At 41.4% G+C, this 18230-nt stretch overlaps 1 protein-coding gene across 2 annotated transcripts in view; it reads left to right on the top strand.

Annotated features, from left to right (window-relative positions):
* The first annotated feature begins 1013 nt into the window (after positions 1 to 1013).
* Positions 1014 to 18230, top strand: part of ZDHHC15 (zDHHC palmitoyltransferase 15) — a 30301-nt gene continuing 13084 nt past the window's right edge. The window contains exons 1-10 of one of the 2 annotated variants that reach the window (XM_085230930.1): positions 1014 to 1194; positions 6082 to 6108; positions 7675 to 7769; positions 8452 to 8572; positions 9411 to 9480; positions 10123 to 10155; positions 11207 to 11327; positions 13313 to 13445; positions 14604 to 14730; positions 16151 to 16260. In XM_085230930.1, coding sequence (XP_085087056.1) covers positions 1029 to 1194; positions 6082 to 6108; positions 7675 to 7769; positions 8452 to 8572; positions 9411 to 9480; positions 10123 to 10155; positions 11207 to 11327; positions 13313 to 13445; positions 14604 to 14730; positions 16151 to 16260 — 1003 coding nt within the window. In that variant the 5' untranslated portion in view covers positions 1014 to 1028. Of the gene's footprint in view, positions 1195 to 3109; positions 3311 to 6081; positions 6109 to 7674; positions 7770 to 8451; positions 8573 to 9410; positions 9481 to 10122; positions 10156 to 11206; positions 11328 to 13312; positions 13446 to 14603; positions 14731 to 16150; positions 16261 to 18230 lie in introns of those variants that run through there. The other variant, XM_085230931.1, reaches the window with a different exon arrangement.

Below are 18230 nucleotides of genomic sequence, written 5' to 3'. Positions count from 1 at the left end.
TGTGATCCTTTAGAATTTTCTGTGATAGGTAAGTCATAAAAAACTGGCATTTGTTTCCTGATTTTGTATGTTTTCCTAATGTATTTTAGATTTGGAGTTTTTTGACCAATGACAAAGCCAGTGCTGTTTTAGCTGGTATCAGTCTTATTCTGGTCTGAGAACTGCAGGCCTTTGTAAGGGCACATTTCCTGGTGCCTGCCGTGGGCAGTGGCACTGCTGAGTCACCACCACACCCTTTCTTTGAGCACCCAAAAAAGTTATGGTTTTCTTTTTTGAGAAAAAGCCGGAAGTCATGAGACTTATTTAAATTGCCCTAAAGCTGCTATACTTACTTGTTTCATCTTCTTTACTTAGTAATTAGTTTTTGATAGTGGTTTTCAATAGTCTAGTTATGCATGTGGATGAAATCACAGCTTTCTGAGCTCTGAAGTTTTTCCTGCTCTGTTTCAGGGTTGTGTGATGTGTGTTATCAGAAAAAAACGCTCCTGGTCAGAATGAATCCTTACAGAGATTACTTAGGATAATCCCATGTTTTCCTAAGCCACTCTCTTAAGCTGAACTATTTGCAACTGCTTCAGTTGCTATGGAGCATAGTTATACTGGGCATCCAAAGAGAACTTTCTTTGCTTTATAAAATTGGCTGTAGCTCAACTTCACGTTCAATGTTTATGTGGAATAACATCTGTAGTGTTGATTTCCGAAAAGGACTCAAGGTACCTTATACCACTTACAGCTAAATCCAGCTAGAAATTTCAAGTGGGGAGCTACTTTTTGAACCACACGTGCAAAAAATACATTATAAGAATTGCCTGATTTGAAGATCGCATGATTATTTTGTTTGAGAGAGCTTTATTTGGGAATTTCTTACCTCAGATGAGCTTGTGTTTATATGACTAAGTCTCCCCTGGAACCCAATGAAACAAAAGAATTTTGAAGACAATCCATGTGGATCTTAGAACACATAGGAAAAACTGGATGTGGAACAAAAAAAACAGTCTTAACTTTATTTACAGAGGTATTATCTGAAAATGTCTACTCCCTTTTACAGAGTTCCACTGCTATCTGTTGGAGAGGTTGCCTTCCTGCTCTATAAACAAACATGCATGAAAAATGTACCATGGATGTGCTGTGCTCCTGTCTTTGTGATCAGTAGTTCTGAAATTTTAGGAAGAAAGATTCTGCGCATCACCTCAGGTAGGGATTTAGCTCACAAAAACTTTTTAAATCTTACTTTTGTTAAAATATATGGCTGGTTAAAATCGTGGAATCATAGAATGGCCTAGGTTGAAAAGGACAAGAATTCTCATCTAGTTTCAACACCCCTGCTATGTGCAGGGTTGCCAGCCACCAGACCAGTGGTGGCCAGAGCCACCTCCAGCCTGGCCTTGAATGCCCCCGGGATAGGGCATCCACAACCTCCTTGGGCAACCTGTTCCAGCATGTCATCACCCCCGAGTGGAAAAACTTCTTCCTAATATCTAACCTAAACTTTCCCTTAGTTGTTTTTTTTTTTTTTTTTTTTTTTTTTAAAAGCTGGCTTAAAGCTGGCTTCTCAACTCTATGTAGTGTGGACAAGGAGGAAGCAAGGGGATATTCATATCTTCCAACTTAGAGTCTTCAGAACACAGAATTATAGAACCATTTGAGTTGGAATGGATCCTTGCAGGCCATCAGTTCAACCCCACTCCAATGAGCAGGGACACCCACAGCTCCAGCAGGTGCTCAGAGCCCATCCAGCCTGACCTTGAGTGTCTTCAGGGTGGGGCAACATCTCATGTATGTGTCCTGATTCCCCTCCCAAGTGCCCTGGAAGAAGAAATTTATCTTTCCACTGACTTTACTTAGGTCTCACACCTTAGTCTGTTGGATATCTGAAATTTGGTGCACTTCAGGCAGCTCAGACCAGTGTACATTATGATCTCTCCAAATAACTTTTGCTACAGTAGGGACTTTCCAAAAGGCTGGTCCACACCCTGAAAGTTTGAACACATACTGAAAAGTTCAGGTTTTGTATTAAAAGAGAAGTTTAATAGCCTGGATTAGATAAGGATAGTGGTCATAGAGTCTGTGAGTGGGGTAGAGGAGGTTAAGGCAGCTGTCACTTTGCTTCTTGGGAGGTTCAGGTTGGATATTAGGAAAACCTTCTCAGAAAGAGAGGTGAGATAATGGAACAGGCTGCCCAGGGAGGTGGTGGAATCACCATCCCTGGAGGTGTTCAAGAAGCATGGAGGTGTGGCATTGAGGGACATGGTCTAGTGCAGCCACAGGCACGGGCTTTTGGTTGGACTGGGTGATGTTAACGGTCTTTCCCACCTTGATGAGTCTATGAGTCTGTGATACTGAACAAATTAACTGACCAAATTGGAGGTTGTAGATCATCTCCATCTTAAAATGTTGAAAATAAATGTTTGTAATTCTAGATGTGATCCAAGGATTTGTAGTTGATAATTAAACATGGATTTTGGAAGGAGAATGGTAAATGTAGTGCCCATGCTTGAAAAGAGGGGAAATCTGGTGAGGGTAGTACAATATCAGCAAAAAGACAGAGTCACAGAAAAACTTCAGAGGGAAAAAGGAAAAAAGAGGTGATTGGAAAATGTGGCAGATTACACCAGGGCTTTAGGTGGGGTACGTTCTGTTAGATCAATCTCTCTTGGTAGAAAAACTAATTTCCTTAATGGGGGCAATATAGTGAGTTTAATTAATTGAAGCATGAATTCAGAACACATACTGAATATGGAAATGACAAGGAATCCTAAGGGAGTGAAGAGGTGGTTGTGCAGCAGGCCTGGGGAGAGGAGCAGCGCTTTTGTTTTTTACATCCAATGCCAATGTCAGCAGGTTGTAGAGGCATGCCGGCTCCGTTCCACGGGCGGGCCGGGCACTGGTATTGAGTCTGAGTGCTCGGAAGGGCTTGAATTAAGCAAGAAAGTAGGTACTGCAACTGGTACCGCATGACTGGGCCCCGCAGGGCGGTGGGGAAGCTGTTCTCTACAGACAGATGAGGCTGCGTCAGGCGCGGGCTCGTTCCTGAGGAGGCCCCGTGGCACTCCGCTCGCTGCCCGCTCCTGCCGACAGGGGGCGCCATAGCGCCGCGCCGCGCCCAATCCCGCCCGCCCGCCCGCCGCCAGGCCGCTCAGCCGAGCTCCGAGCGCCGCCGCGCTGCCGGTGCCCGCTGCGGGCGGGCCGAGGATGGCCCTGTCGCGGGGGCTGCGCTGCTGCCAGCGGGCGTTCGCCTGGGTGCCCGTCCTCATCATCACCCTCGTCGTCCTCTGGTCTTACTACGCCTACGTCTGCGAGCTGTGCCTGAGTGAGGGGCGGGTCGTGAGGCGGGAGGAGGGGGGAGCGCGGCCGCGCCGGGCCTCGGGCTCAGTCGCCCGGTACCTCCGTGCAGGTGCCGCGGGCGGGGCGGGGCGGGGCGGGTCAGCGCGGAGCCCAGGCGAAACGCTTGGCTTTTCTCCTCTTCTGTATTCGCTTTGAGCCGCGCGGCAGCAGCAGCAGCAGGTGTGGGCGCCGGCCGCGCGGCGCAGCTCGGGCTGCGGGCACCGGGCGTAGAGCGAAGGGCGCCACGCTGCGGCCGTCCCGCACGGAGGGAGGGCGCCCTGCGGCCTCTGCGCGCCCGCGGCAGCCTGGCTGTTAGCAGCAGGACGGGCGGCGCTCTGTCGGTCCGTCAGTCCTGTAAATACGGGCGCCGGTTCCCAGAGCAACAGCGTGAGGTGTGATGTGTCGTCTTCCGGCGTTGCACAGCAGGCTTACACCATAAGGCCGTTAGCCCTTACTGCTTTGGCAACCCTATTTCTTCTTGGGGCGGAGAGCTTCTGTGATCCATCTCAGCGTGTGGCAAAGCGAGAGCCCCCAGTGCTCTGTGATATTCCATTGCATCTCTGCAATTGCTGGCAGTTTCTTTCCAAATCCACGTGGAACCCCCAGACGCCTGGAGGTACCCAGCAGCTCTGCAGCTGCTGGCCAGGCTGTGGGACAAACAAATCAGAAAAGCTGCTGGTCTTTTGAAATGTGTTCTGCTTGCAGTGCTGTGGAAGTGCAGTAGTGCTTAACACTGCTTGACTCTGGGTCGCAGTGCAGCTGGCAGAAAAGGCTCTGCTGAATTAGATGGGATTTGGATTGGGATTGTGTTATTCTGCAGATACGCATTAGGCTGGCAGGAGCCCAGCGTGCGGCTTGGGGTCACATCTTACAGCCGCTGCTCTGCCCTCACTTATCTGCTTTTGCCTCGTCATTCTGTCTCAGGCATTTCGTTTGCACATGCAGATGTAATCTCTGCAGAAGTCAAAAAGAGTAAATGAAGTCTTTTAGGAATCAAACCTTGATTCTTGGCATGTACAGATACCTGAAAATCGGTGCTCAGGACTTCCTTTCTTGTCCAAGTTCTGAACACCATGTGTTGCTGTTTTAGCAGTTGCAGGCATGCAAATAGTAGCCACGCGGTTTTAATTTTTGATCTTTATCTTTAGTTGTGCTCAGGGCTGGAAACAGTGTGGGGTGATGTATTTAAATGGGGGCTTTAAGAAAGAAGGGGACAGACTCGTTAGCAGGGTCTCTTGTAATTGGACAAGGGGAAATGGTTTCAAACTAAAAGAAGGGAGATTTAGACTGGATATAAGAAAGAGATTTTTTACAATAAGAGCAGTGAGGCACTGGCACAGATTGCCCAGAGAGGTGGTGGGACCGCATCACTGGAGACACTCAAGGTCAGGCTGGATGGGCTCTGAGCACCTGATGGAGCTGTAGGTGTCCCTGCTCATTGCAGAGATGTTGGACTGGTGACCTTTAGGGCTCCCTTCCAACTCAAGCAATTCTATTATTCTTTGTCCTGAGGTAGCTCATAGTACTGGGATTGGAACTTCAGCCACTGATGTGGGCAACAGCTGACACTCCAGAGGGGACTGTGGTTCTGTGCCAGGTTGGTGGTTGCTGCACCAGTGAGAGCAAGAACCTGGGATAAAAACTTGTATGCAGTCTTTGCGTTGGAGTTTGCTCTTTTCTTGAGCAAATTAGGAAGGCTATGTAGCTATTACAACATGGATTGCAGGAGGGAACAAAGCAGTGTTTATGAAAAGCTGATGTGCATTTCAGAGGCTGATTTGCAACAAGTGAAAGGAAATACTAAAGTTTTCTAGGCATCTTGATGGTCTGTAATGCGGTGCACAGTGACACAGCAAATATTTTGTTTCTTTTCATTTACACTTTCATGTGTTAAAGAGCTTGCAGATCAGAATTGTTATTAGCACGGTTTTGAGAAAAGCTACTTTTGTTAGCCAAGGCTGTGATCCTCCATCACTTCCAGCTTGGTGAGATCTGAGTGAAAGCTCAGCCCAGGAAAGGGCTGTCAGTCAATGAGTTGTTCAGCAAGGTGACCTTTTGCTCCTTCTGTAAGATCACTGTGGCCACCACAGCCATATCTTTTTTATTCAGTTTGGACAGTGACCCACCAGAAGGCCACTGGTGTTGGTAGGCGCTGTGCAGCACAGACAGCTGCTTGCTCCAGGTAATTCTGCTAGCAGGGACTGTCAGGATTGCAGCCAAGAGAGGAGGGGTTGTGAAATGTCTATTAGTAGGGGTGATAGAAATGGTTGTGTGTCATTATAGGGCATCCGTCTTTCCATCTCTGCTGACTGAACAGAGACAGAGCAGTTTCTCATTTTTATTTATGCTCATGCAGAACTGAGTGGGGCATGGCTTACTGTGATGGATCGAGGCTAGCAGGAAGAGGCTGATAAGGGCACACCTAAAGGTGCAGGTTGGGCAGGTGCTGGAAGAACCTGCTAATCTGGTCAGCAGCAGGGCACCATATATGCAAAATATATATATCTATTTTATTACAAGGGAACAAGCATAGGTAACAGTGATTGAAACATCTTGTGGGTGTCATTTGTGAGTAAACAAAGAATTGTTAGGGACACTTTCAGTGTGAGACTTTTCTTGTCTGCTGTGTTGAAATGGAACTGTTTGTTGTTGTTTTTTTTTCTAAAACAAGCATATTTAAAATTAGAAACATCATTTGGCACAAACATTCCTGAGATTCCTATTTGCTCTGTAAACATATGTTTTTTTCTTTTTCAGTGACTCTCAGCAACCCTGCAGAAAAAGGTATGCGTGTTCTGTCTTCGTGTAAAAACAAACAAACAAACAAAAAAACCCCAACAAACCATGAATGTTGCAGTTACAGTGCCAAACAGAGCACCCAGCAATGGTTTTCAAGTTTAAAATGCTTTTGTAGTGTTCCCTGCCTGTAGTTGCACATCATTGTGCTGTAACTTCAGTATGCAGTGGGAGGTGCCCCTGTTCAGTCTCAGTATACGAACAACGACATGAAAAGGCTGCAATCCCTCCCTTTCACTCTTTTTTGTTTTCACTTGAGAGATGTCCCAGTATTTGAAATAGTCATAGAGGAACTTTGAAAGGCACGGTGTTAATGATCATCCAGCAGAAAGCAGTCATTGCCAGGTATAGTCGCACATCTCCAGGCCAGCTTCCTGTGACGGGTGCTATGCTGCTTGATCGACACCACTAAACAGTTGCAAGATTTCTCTTCTTAAATATTGATTTAAATCAACTGAGCTCCATCTGCGTGTGGGATGAGGATTGCATCTCAGAGTAATGAGCTGTCGTTGATTCGTGAGATCAGTTCCACATCCCAGCACGTCACTGTGAGAAACTCTCAAAGCTGTCTTTGGCCTTTGTATACAAATTGCATTTTCAGTCAGTCTGTGTAGCTGGAAGTGCTTGCATGTAGACTTCTCTTTTTAGATGTAGTTGTTTTCAATCTTAATTTGCTAGAATTTGAAGGTTAAGTGAAGGAGATAAAATGGAGATGATGTGATTATATAGCATGTCTAACTAAAACTGTCTTCTAACTGATGTGTTTTAGTTAGCCTTCAGTATTAAAGAAATAATTGAACAGTTTGTGTAGCTGAAGGATTGCTCTACTTTGACTTTCTGCACCACCCTATGCCTCGGGCATCCAAAGGCTTTGCAATCAAGTTTGTATATTAAGATAAGATTGCTTGGGGTCATGCTGGGTTCCACGTTTCATCCAGCAGCCTACTGTGCTTTCTCAGTAATCACAAGATTACTCCTCCTTACTTTGAGGGGTGCTTTCCTGTTTTGTTTTATTATATCAACTGTGGCAAATCTAAAGAATGTTAATAAGAGATCTGATTTTTCTGATGATGAAAAGCTCTGCTAGAGTTTTTTTCAAATGTCCTAGGTGGTGAAAAATACATCACATGGGGGAGCATTGCACTGCAGTAATAGTTCTGTGGTTGGAAGCGTGTTCCATGCAGCCAAACCCCAGACCTGGAGATTCTGTGCTGCTCAGCAGCAGCCAGGTCTGCTGTGCCCTGCAGGGTGATCTCCCGTTCCTCTTTCATCTCTTGTTCCTCATTCATACAAGTGGCTTGGGTGAAGATGGGGAAGTGTGTGTGTTGGGTAATTCCTAGCTACAGCTGCAGCTCCCTGAAATTCTGCTGTCCTCCTGACCCTAAGGTTTAGCTGTGTTCTAATACTGGCTGCTAGTAGAAATCTTCCTTGTTTCCCCATTTTTCTGTCACTGTTGTGAAAGATTGGAATTATGCCCATCATAAGCAAAACTTTTGCGAAGTCACTGTTCTACTCTTGTTTTTTTTTTTTGTTTTGTTTTGTTTTTTGTTTTAGTGGCCTATCTTATAATATTCCATATTCTCTTTGTGCTCTTTGTGTGGACATATTGGAAGTCTATTTTTACTCTCCCGGTTCAGCCAGGCAAAAAGGTAAGAATCTCAGCACTTCCCGTTCATTGCAGAGTGAAAGCAGGATGCTAAAGAAAAATCAAAAATCCTTCAGTCAAATTGAGCTGCACAACTGGTTGGTTTTGCTGAGGAGATGGAAAGGGACCTAAAGTGACCTGAAGACCTAGTCCTTTACTGTTCTGAGAATCCTTTGACAACCCACAGAGCATGATTTAAATCAGACACGGTTATTACCGTGTCTGTTCTATTACTGCTCTGTTACTAGAGCAATAGAATAGGGTGCTGTTTGTGCAGCACTTCCAATATACGTCACTGTAATCCAATCCAAATCACAAGAATGTAATTCCAGTGTTAGCAATAGGAAACTATAGGTGGGGACGGGTTCTTGCTCATAAGGAGAGTGCTTAAGATGTCCTTTTCACTGTTATTAATGTTATTCATGAAAAAAGGTAGTCTGAAGCAGCAGCAGTGGTAGCAGTTCCGAATGTGTTGTTTTGTGATCTTAATTTCACTTCTCCAATTCTTTTGGGTGCATTGCGCAGTGTGCTGCCTGCCTGTCCATCCCTTATTTCTCACATCTTTTCCCATTAGAGTAATCTTGTTAGAAGAAGTGGGAGATAAAATGTTTCTAGTCTTGCCTGTATTTGAGAAACTGTCTCCACTCCCCATGAGTAACTGCTTCTCTCATGACTTCTGCTTCCAGTACCACATGTCCTACGCTGACAAAGAACGCTATGAAAATGAAGAAAGGCCTGAGGTGCAGAGGCAAATTCTTGCTGAAATTGCGAGGAAGCTGCCAGTGTACACGAGAACGGGGAGCGGAGGTCAGCAAAGCAGAGAGCTCTGTTTCTCTGAATCTAATCAAGCAGACTAAAGTAGCATATGCTAGCAGTCCAGACTATACGGTCAGCCTGATGCCACCGCATACACTGCATGGTTCTTGTGCTCAGAATTTTGTGTCTTATCTGTCAGGTTTTATGTTTGGGAAAACAAAAAGATTTTAAGACTGCAGTGCATCTTCATTGGAGTAGTGTGTTCTGGCTTTGAGCAGCAATACGCTGCCCTTTGTATTTACAATTCAGCAGCCTACTTGCGTTGTCTTAGTTTAGTAGTAGTAATAATAGCATAACACCAAAATCTGTAGTGATTTTTACTTAAGATGGAGTCTAGCTTAGAGATTCAGGGTGTAAGGTCCAAAAATCCATTCATGGAATTGTTCTGTGATGAAGTGCATATTGCACTCCTTTCAGAGCTTCAGGGAAATCCATGTTCAGGTTGGAGGCTCTGACCTATTTGCTTCTGGCAAACAAGCCAAAGAATTCTGAAGTAAAGAACTGCAGTTATCAAAACTGAATGTATTTAAAGTCTGGGTAAATCTAGAAGCTAGGTGGAGGTGTGTACAGTTTTCTTTTATCGCTTTTATGCTGATCATAAGCTTTACAGTGAGGGTTGTTCCCTACGTCTGCAAGTCTCTATAAGAAGTATGAGCATTGCTTATCTAATTATGACCTGCAGATGTACTCATCTTTTAAAATGTTAAAGGAAAGAACATGCATATTCTGAAAAAGAGCTGAGTATTAATATGCAAAAAAAATAAACAAAAAACCACATATGAAAAAACCCCACTTATATTGTTTGGTATTAATGTGTCTTTAATTTCAGGTATTCGATTCTGTGATAGATGCCAGCTAATAAAACCAGATCGTTGCCACCATTGTTCTGTTTGTGCTATGTAAGTTAATGGGTTGTTTTTCACTGACGTTATGTGAGTTGTGAATAACAAAACTGTGTGGGTTGGAAGTGACCTCTAGAGATCATCATGTCCAACCTCCCTGCAAAGCAGGCTTCCTACAGCACAGGAAAAGTGAAGTTGTTCACACACTTTTTGATCATAAGGATTCCTCTATTCCAGCTCCAGTCAGCAGTGTATGTGCACTAGCATGTGTCCCTTAATTGTTTGCAATTCCCACACCTACAAATTTGTGAGCATTAAATTTATAGAAAGCCTAATATCTAGTGAAAGATTAACTGATTGCCTATAGCAGGTCAAAATAAAGTGTGATTTTCACTTTTTATCACGTTGGGCCTTTTCATGTGGTGTTTGGCAGAAGTTTTAAGTGCCGTAGGGCAGAAACCATCCTCACTGTTTTATCGTGCAGAACACCAAAGTCACCTTTAGATCTTGAAAAAGTAATCAATGTCCCATCTTAAAATGACACCGACTTTAAAAAACATCAATGAGGGAGTATCATCTTGAGCTTGGGTCATGTGGAAACCTGACCCATCCCAGAAATTCAAAACATCTCACAGCCTTTTGCTGGCAAATCATTACCAAACACAACTCATCAGTTTTTCTTTTTTTGCCCTCGTGCAGGTGTGTCTTAAAAATGGATCATCACTGCCCATGGTATGTTCCAGATCGTGGTTTGTAATTTTCTGGAAAAGGAGGCTATTTAAATCCATTTCTTTCATAGAATGGTTTCTGTGTGTCTCGTTCACTTTGTACCATGTACCTCTACACTGGGAGACTTATAAAATATGAAATGTATGTTATTTTTGAAAGACAAATCATTCATGTTCTCTCTCTTAACTGTGTGTAAAAGACAGTTACATACATGTAATTTAAAATCCAACTGCCAATTCTGTCTTACTGTTCAAACTGTAAAGGAACTTCAACTTAGCCTTTAGTTTTGGTGATATAATTGTTTGAGCATGCAGTTGGTGGTTGCTTTCAGTAGTATTTGCCTGGTTTGTTGCTGAATTGATGCCTGCCCACTTGTGCATGGCAAAGTTTGTGTAGAATGATGCATGGATACGTGACATTTATACTTTTTGAGAATTGCTGCCACTAAATTTCTTAAACTCGTTTTTTATAGAGAAAGGGAAATCTCAGAAATGAAAAGTAATGCAGGCAGTTCCCCACCTGAACATCTGCAATATTCTTAAAATTAGAGGGTTTTTAGAACCTAACTTGTGAGATAAATGCCTCCTATCTTTTCTGCACTCCCTCGCTGTTTGTTAGAGTTGCCCTGTGCTTGGAGAATTATAATGAAGTTTGTTTGGTTTGTGTTATATGTAACCAAACAAGAAGTGAATCTGGCTCCTGAGCTTTGCACACCAATAAAAGGTAACAGAAACCCCAGATCTGATTACCTCTGCAACCAAGAAACAGACATGAGTAATTAGGAACCGCCTCTGTGACAAATTCACCAGTGGTACCAACTTTAAGTAAGATTTCAAAAATATGAACTGTGCTTTTACTTGGCAGAACAAATTTTCAAGTGAAAAGCTGACAGGTTTCAGCTGTTTCATTTCAACACTAAGGGGAGCTATTTATTAATGAAATTGTGTTGTATAATTAGAGGCTTAATAACCTCCATCCTGCCCAGTGTAGTATTCATTGTGTTACAACTGTGTGCTGTATATATCCTGATTCCAACTCTGCTTTTCTTCTCTAGGGTGAATAACTGCATTGGATTCTCTAACTACAAATTCTTTCTACTCTTCTTAGCCTATTCTTTGTTGTATTGCTTGTATATTGCTGCAACAGTCTTCAAGTATTTCATTAAGTATTGGACAGTAAGTCATGGGATCTGTTTTGTTTTTTTTTTTTGTATCTTTTGAGTCTGGTGGGATTTAGTGACTCTTACTACTATTTTGCTTTCAGTCAAAGGAGGGGCTGTCTTAGTTCCATATGTGGGTTTTTTTGTTTTTCTTCTGCAGCCCTTATTTGAGTTTAACTTTCAGTATGTCTGAAATGCACGAAGAAAATCATCTTCAGGAATTTCTCGTTGTAGAGTTAGCTTCTGGAGAAAGAAGTTATTTTCTTTTCTTATACAAATGTGTTCAAACATACGCATCTCAAATTCTTTTGAAATTTATCACAAGTTTATTTGCTTAGAAAATTCAAATGTCATTCAGAAGAAGACACATTTCACTGAATGAGAGCTCAGGATTGCTATCTATAAAAATATTCTGGTGGTTTTTCAACATACATTGGGATGTATCATCAGATATACCACCAAAGTCAGAGGTGTTGCACAGGATAAGCACAGCTTGAATTGGGTTAGACTAACCTTAGACATGAATGTGGTTAATTTTCCCACCCAAATCACAGTACAGCTGTTGTTGGCTGGCCAGGCCTCCTCATTTTAAAATATAAGCAAAAAGCAAAAGCCATTAACAACAGATTTCTCCTAGATATGGAAAGAGTTATCTTCTAGGTAGAAATTCTTAGCTGTCAACATTCCATGTTTCTTAAGTGGTTGCAAGAATACCTCCTGTGTATTTCTGTCTTATTCCAGGAAGCCATTAATTGTGGGTGGGTGGTTTTCTTTTATGTTGTTTCCTGAACTGCCTGGGCATATTTCTTTCCACAATGTGTGTATTGTTGTTTTAAGGATTAGGCCCATTGCCCTTAGGGGAAGAGCAAATAAAGAGGTGCAGAGTGCAGAGCCTGGAGTTGCTACGGTACTGCTTACTGTAACTGATGGCTTTCAGACTTTCGAAGAATATCAGTCCTCTGCTCTGATCCCAAAGTATAATGTCCTGGCACTGATCTGTACATGTATACTGAACAATGTCAAAAAAAGTTCATTTTCTAATTCCCGTATTACTCTTTCCTTAATATAAAGTTGGCTGAAATAAAGCATGCTTCTTATGCAGTTATCAGTTATCATTTATATGCAAGCAATGCCAGCTGGCAGCTCCAAAAGAGACTGCCCTTGCATCTCTAGACTTTTTGCTTCAATGTCCCCTGTGCTGCTAACCCTGTATGGCACTGTTTAAGTAACTTAACTTTGCTGTGCATTAACTTAGCAATTTCTGGTTTTTAAACAGCTAATCACTTACATAAAGTGCCTCCTGTGATACTCATAAGGCACTAGCAGAAATTATTATTAATGCTAAGAAAGACGCAGAGTCTTCAACTCCCTAGCTGCATATGTGTGTTGTACATAAGCTCAGAAGTAATTTTTTTCACCTTTGGGATACTCACAGCCCATCTGTAGGTGTATGCTTATGAAAATCTCTGGCACTTTACTCTTCTAACATAGAAGGAAATTGATCCTGCTTTCAGGATCCTGCTTGGTTTTTGACTTTTCCAAACCATATCTACTCAGATCTAACTTTACTTGATTGCTACAGCTGTGGAAAAGCTCAGGCTTTTGGCCATCCCCTATATTGGAAGTGGTGCAGTATTTAATGTGTGCACAGGACATTCAGCAAAATGGAAATGAGACTTCAGGAGCTTGTCCCTGCCTATTGCACTGTGGACACAGAACGTTCTGGTGCCCAGGTGGGAAGCTGACTGTACTGACTCTGTCACATACAAAAGCAAAACACCACTCTTTCAGCTTTGGTTACAGAAGGGGAAATGAATGGGATCATTTCTCCATTGTCTCTTTGTGCTCTTTATAGTAAGGTGCAACTTTTTTTAACCTAAATTTGATAGAACAAAATAGGAGTTTTAGAGGATAGCTTCACTAGGAACAAAGAATGTTCAGCTTTTATTTGTTCTTATCACTTGTTCTGTGCTGGTCTTTTTTTGTTGTTTTTTTTTCTAGGGCGAACTGACTAATGGACGTTCCAAATTTCATATCCTTTTCCTTCTCTTTCTGGCGGTTATGTTCTTTGTTAGCCTCATGTTTCTGTTTGGCTACCATTGCTGGCTCGTCAGTAGGAACAGATCTACTTTAGGTAAGGCTCTGTGTCTTCTTTAGGTGAGATGCAATATTACGTGCTGCTATATGAAGGGAGAGGGGGAAAAGAACACACATTTTTGGTCTATTTCTGTATATTCCTGCTGTCTTATAGAAGGGAGGAAGATTTAGGGCACTGGAACAATACTATAGAAATTTGTCACTGCAAATAAGCTGTGTTTTTAACTGGTGTGACAAAAGTTTTATAAGGGAAATTAGAGCCTTAAAATACAAGTGTCTAATTACAGAAATGTTATGCATGTGCATAACTACATTTGCTGTGAAATGAGTGTGGATTTTCAGGAGTAATGGTTGCTTATGCTCATGTGCTGGAGTGCATTCTAAGAGAGCCAAGTAAGGTTGGGAAAAACAATGTCCATCCTCGCTGACAAAGAAATTAGGACTGTAAAATTACACCAATGAAACAAAGGTCTCGACCAGCAATGATTTTATTGAATGATTTCTTTTTCTTTCCTCAGCTAAGTCTTTTATTTCTTAAACATTTTTGGATGAAGTTCTGTAAGAAAACACAGAGACAAGAGTTTAAGCAAATATTCAGATTTTGTATAATTATTAACTTCTAAACTCATTTTGAGGGGCACTGAAGCTCATCCAGCCCAAAACATCAGACCTCTGCAGCAGCTTAGAAGGCAGATAAAATTTTCTAGTGCACTCTAGATTCGCCTCCCCCCTTTTCCTTTTACTAATTTTGTTTCTCATCATAACAGAGGGTCTGTCTGCATATGGTTGTTCCCAGTGCTTGTTCATTATATCGTTAATGAATGAGTCAATTTAAATCTCCAGTGCCACTTCTGAAATGTGCATTTAAGACCAACCTACTTAATTCTGCATGTTTTTATTTAGAAATTTCTACCCAGAGAAGTTCAGCAAGTTTCATGCAAAGATCTTTTAACTCTCCTCTGTAGATCAGTCTGTTTGATTATTTCATACAGTTCTTGTGCAGGACCAAATTCCTACCTTCAGTTTGAAAGTCTTTACAGTCTTGCAAAAAACAAGCCCTTTGTATCTTTGTAATGCTGGTTTGTAATCTGGCAAATCCTGCTCCCTTTAAGTGGCTGCAGTGTGTACAATCTGTTTCAGTGTATTTGGCATTGATTTTCTTTTTTTTTTCCTCTGAAATTATATCTATGTGTAGAGGCTTTCTCAACACCAGTATTTCAGAATGGCCCAGATAAAAATGGATTCAATCTTGGCTTTGTAAAGAATCTTCAGCAAGTGTTTGGAGAAGAAAAAAAGCTGTGGTTACTACCTATTGCCTCCAGGTAAGGAATAATAAAGTCCGTGCAAAAAGTTGATACAAGGGATTGACTTCTAAATCTCTAATACAGCCTTGTGTATGATGGCAGTGATTTTGTAGCTTGGCTGCTCTTGCACATTGCTGTAAAAACACCAGCAAGCACAGTCTGTGCTAATCCTGTACATGAGAAGTCTGGAAGTGAAAGCTTTCTACCAGGTAAATGCACTGCACAAGGTGTTTGATCTTTCTGGACTCCTGTGACTTGTGGATAGATGTTCATTTAGAGATGCTGATTTCTTTGTCCTTCAGCCTCCTATAACTAAAACAGTTTATGCTGTTTAATTTAGGGGAAGATGTTTTTTGGCACTTAATAGACCCGTAGTAAAGTATACTCAAATTCCTTTAGTTATTGGACACAATGTAAAGTAACTATAACTACTGAGCACAGCAAGTCACAACTTTATCAAGTAGTGGTGTGTAAGTTTAAGACCCGGTTGCATCCCAATGGCCATCTGTTTTTTGTAGTCAGTGAGAAAAGATCAGCAAAGGAAACCTTTCCAATAATGAAAAACATTGACATGCAAGTCAGAGGCACATTACCAGTGAGTATAGTAATTCTGGAGAGAACATCCAGCTAATTTAGCTTGGGTGAAGGAAAAGATCTGGTGGTTTCATCAGAAGAGAAAGGCACTTCAGCGAGCTTGTAGCTCTTCTAGGCTGCTGGAATGTGGGTGTTGTGGAATGGAGAAGAGCAAACTGTAACATCTGTTTTTCAACTTTTCTTGTTTACACTACATGAATTTGAATTTCAATCATTTGCTTGATATCCACACTTGTGAACGCATAGTTTGTAAAGTGCAACAAAAACAACTTTTGCAATTTTAGAATTTTGCAGAGGGTATTTCTTTCCATGTTATGTACAGGTAAGTCTCACTTTTCCTTCAGTAACATTTAACTAACATTGGGAATATTTTCTACTTGGCGTCATTTGAACATGGAAGTGTAATTTCTGCCCTGAAGAGTCTATGATATAAATGGATAAGATGGGTATCATTGTTCCTTAAACATAGATGTTTTCCTCAGTCTCCCTTCACTTCTAGCTAGCCACAAGTTAATGTTTTTCCTTTATGTCTGAGGAAGTTAGGCATGTAAATTCTGCTGAAATCATTTCTTTTGGACTGCAGGTTTTAACTTTCAGTCTCTGAAGAGTTTGCAGGAATTCAGGTTTGAAACTGCTCACTGGTGATATTTGGTATCTCAGTTGCCACAAAAAATAAATACAGCGTTTTTCAAAACTTCATAGCATATTAAGAAAATATCAGATGTTTGGGCAAAAGAAAACTTTGTTTGCAGATGAAAGGGTAGAAATTATAATCCTTGAGAATTGCTTGCTATTGTTTACAGCATCTTTCTTTTGCTATCTTTTGCTGTCTTTTGCTATGCAGCCAGGGTGATGGACATTTTTTTCCAATGAGAGCTTTGTGTGAAGCTCAGAATCCTCTTCTATCAAACGAAGAGCAGTGGGAAGATGACGGAATAGATGAGGAGCCTCATGGTAAGGTAGCCCTAAAGGAAATGAGTTGTGTCTTGACCTCAATGACTAATGCATGAATAACAACAGCTAATCAAATGAAAAAAAAAGCATTGGCTAAATCATTAGGTGTCTCTGACCTGACTAATGAATACAGACTAAAAATAAGCCCTATTTTGAAGCCAGTTCCTTTCTTTTAATGTAGTTGTAGCTTTTTACTTACAATTAAATGTACTCAGAGGTTGTTACTCAGCTATTGCAGACAGGAATTGAAATCTCCACAGAGTGTATTTACGTGTAAATGCTGTTGTATGCAGCATGGTTACTGTAGGCATGAGGTTATTTCTACAAAAACGAAAAGACCAGTAAGTATTTTATGTGCATTTATCCACTGGAAGTTTGAGTATGCACACAAGCACTCGAATGTGGTTTTACATTCAGCTACTTCATACTTTGTTTGTTCACCCTTAGTACAGTAGTATAGAAATTCATTTGGTGTTGATGCTATAACATCTGTGGGTTAGACAGTACCTAGCTATGTGCTACATCATCGTCATAAAATAAACATATGCTGAAAGCAATTCTAGGTGAGCTGGCTTGTTTATACAATAGATTTGATCTGTTTCCAAAATGGTTATGTACATTTTACCCTATGAATATCCTATTAGGAAAAGGACCTTATATGTGAATCCATTCTTTGATTTTTGCTAGATACATTCAAAAGTACTTTAATGACTTATTACAGTTCTCTGATCGATCACTATTCTCTGCTTGAACTTGAGGTGATGTTTGTTTTTTTTTTTAACATATTTATCATCAAACCTTTGGTCTTTGGAGAATACAATATGTATCAGAATATCAGGGTTAATGTTGGAGACAAGAGTTCAAAATCCTGCCATCAAGTTAAGCAAGAGCTTGTGTTTAGTTATTTTTTTAAGGACCAAGGATGCCATCCAGATTTATAGTAACAATAACACTGTCAGCAACTCTACTGCACCATTATAGTAAATACAAGAAGAAACTGTAAGGAAGAAAGGAACAGACTCTTTAGCAAGGTCTGTTATGATAGAACATGGGGAAATGGTTTCAAACTAGAAGTGGGGAGATTTAGGTTGGATGTAAGGAAGAAGTTTTTTACAATCAGTGGTGAGGGACTGGCACAGATTGCCCAGAGAGGTGGTGGTGCCCCATCCCTGGAGACACTCAGGTCAGGCTGGGTGGGCTCTGACACCTGATGGAGCTGTAGGTGTCCCTGCTCATTGCAAGGGGTTGGACCAGCTGGCCTTTAGGGCTCCCTTCCAACTCAAATGATTCTGTTAGACAATTAGATACTCTTAAAAGAAATATCATTCTTTTCATTTTTACAGAATGGTGAAAGTATGGCTGATTTTAAGTTTACTGTAATTAGCACATCAAGCAAGTGTATTTTTTGAACCAGATACTGCTGCTGTACTGTTCAGAGACACTGTTTCCATGTCGTTTTATTGCTTCAGAATGGTTTTCAGAAACTTTGCAGTAACATTCCTTTTCATGGTATATACTTTAATGATACAAACACAACGTATGTGTAGGAAACCGTGAAGAAACCAACATTCTTGGTTAAAAGGGGAAACAAGAATTTTCCACGAACTTTTTGTACACATGTGTGAAATACTGTGTGACGAGCTATTTAATCCAAGCAGCATGGTATTTGCACTTCAGTCTCTGGTTAGGTCTTACTGACAACTGTTCTTTCTAGTTACTCCACTGCAAAATAAACCACCTATGGTTTTTCCAAGGCACGCTGCATAAACTGCTGGGAAAATGTACTCTCCAGGATTTTGTGACTAGAATTAAAGAGATTTATTTCAGTTTTATTTCAGATAAACTGCTTTAATTAGTTAGTGTTTGTGTGCTAGAAAACTATCTGTTCTTCCTGTTTTGTTCAATATATTTTGGCAGTGATAAGGTAACACAATTTGACTGCAAAAATAACAGAATATGGTATCTCTGTG

Source organism: Meleagris gallopavo, chromosome 9, assembly GCF_905368555.1.
Source record: "Meleagris gallopavo chromosome 9, MGAL_WU_HG_1.1, whole genome shotgun sequence".
NCBI classification, from domain to species: domain Eukaryota; kingdom Metazoa; phylum Chordata; class Aves; order Galliformes; family Phasianidae; genus Meleagris; species Meleagris gallopavo.
Note: the sequence above shows the minus strand (reverse complement) of the source record. Positions and strands in the feature narration are given on the sequence as shown.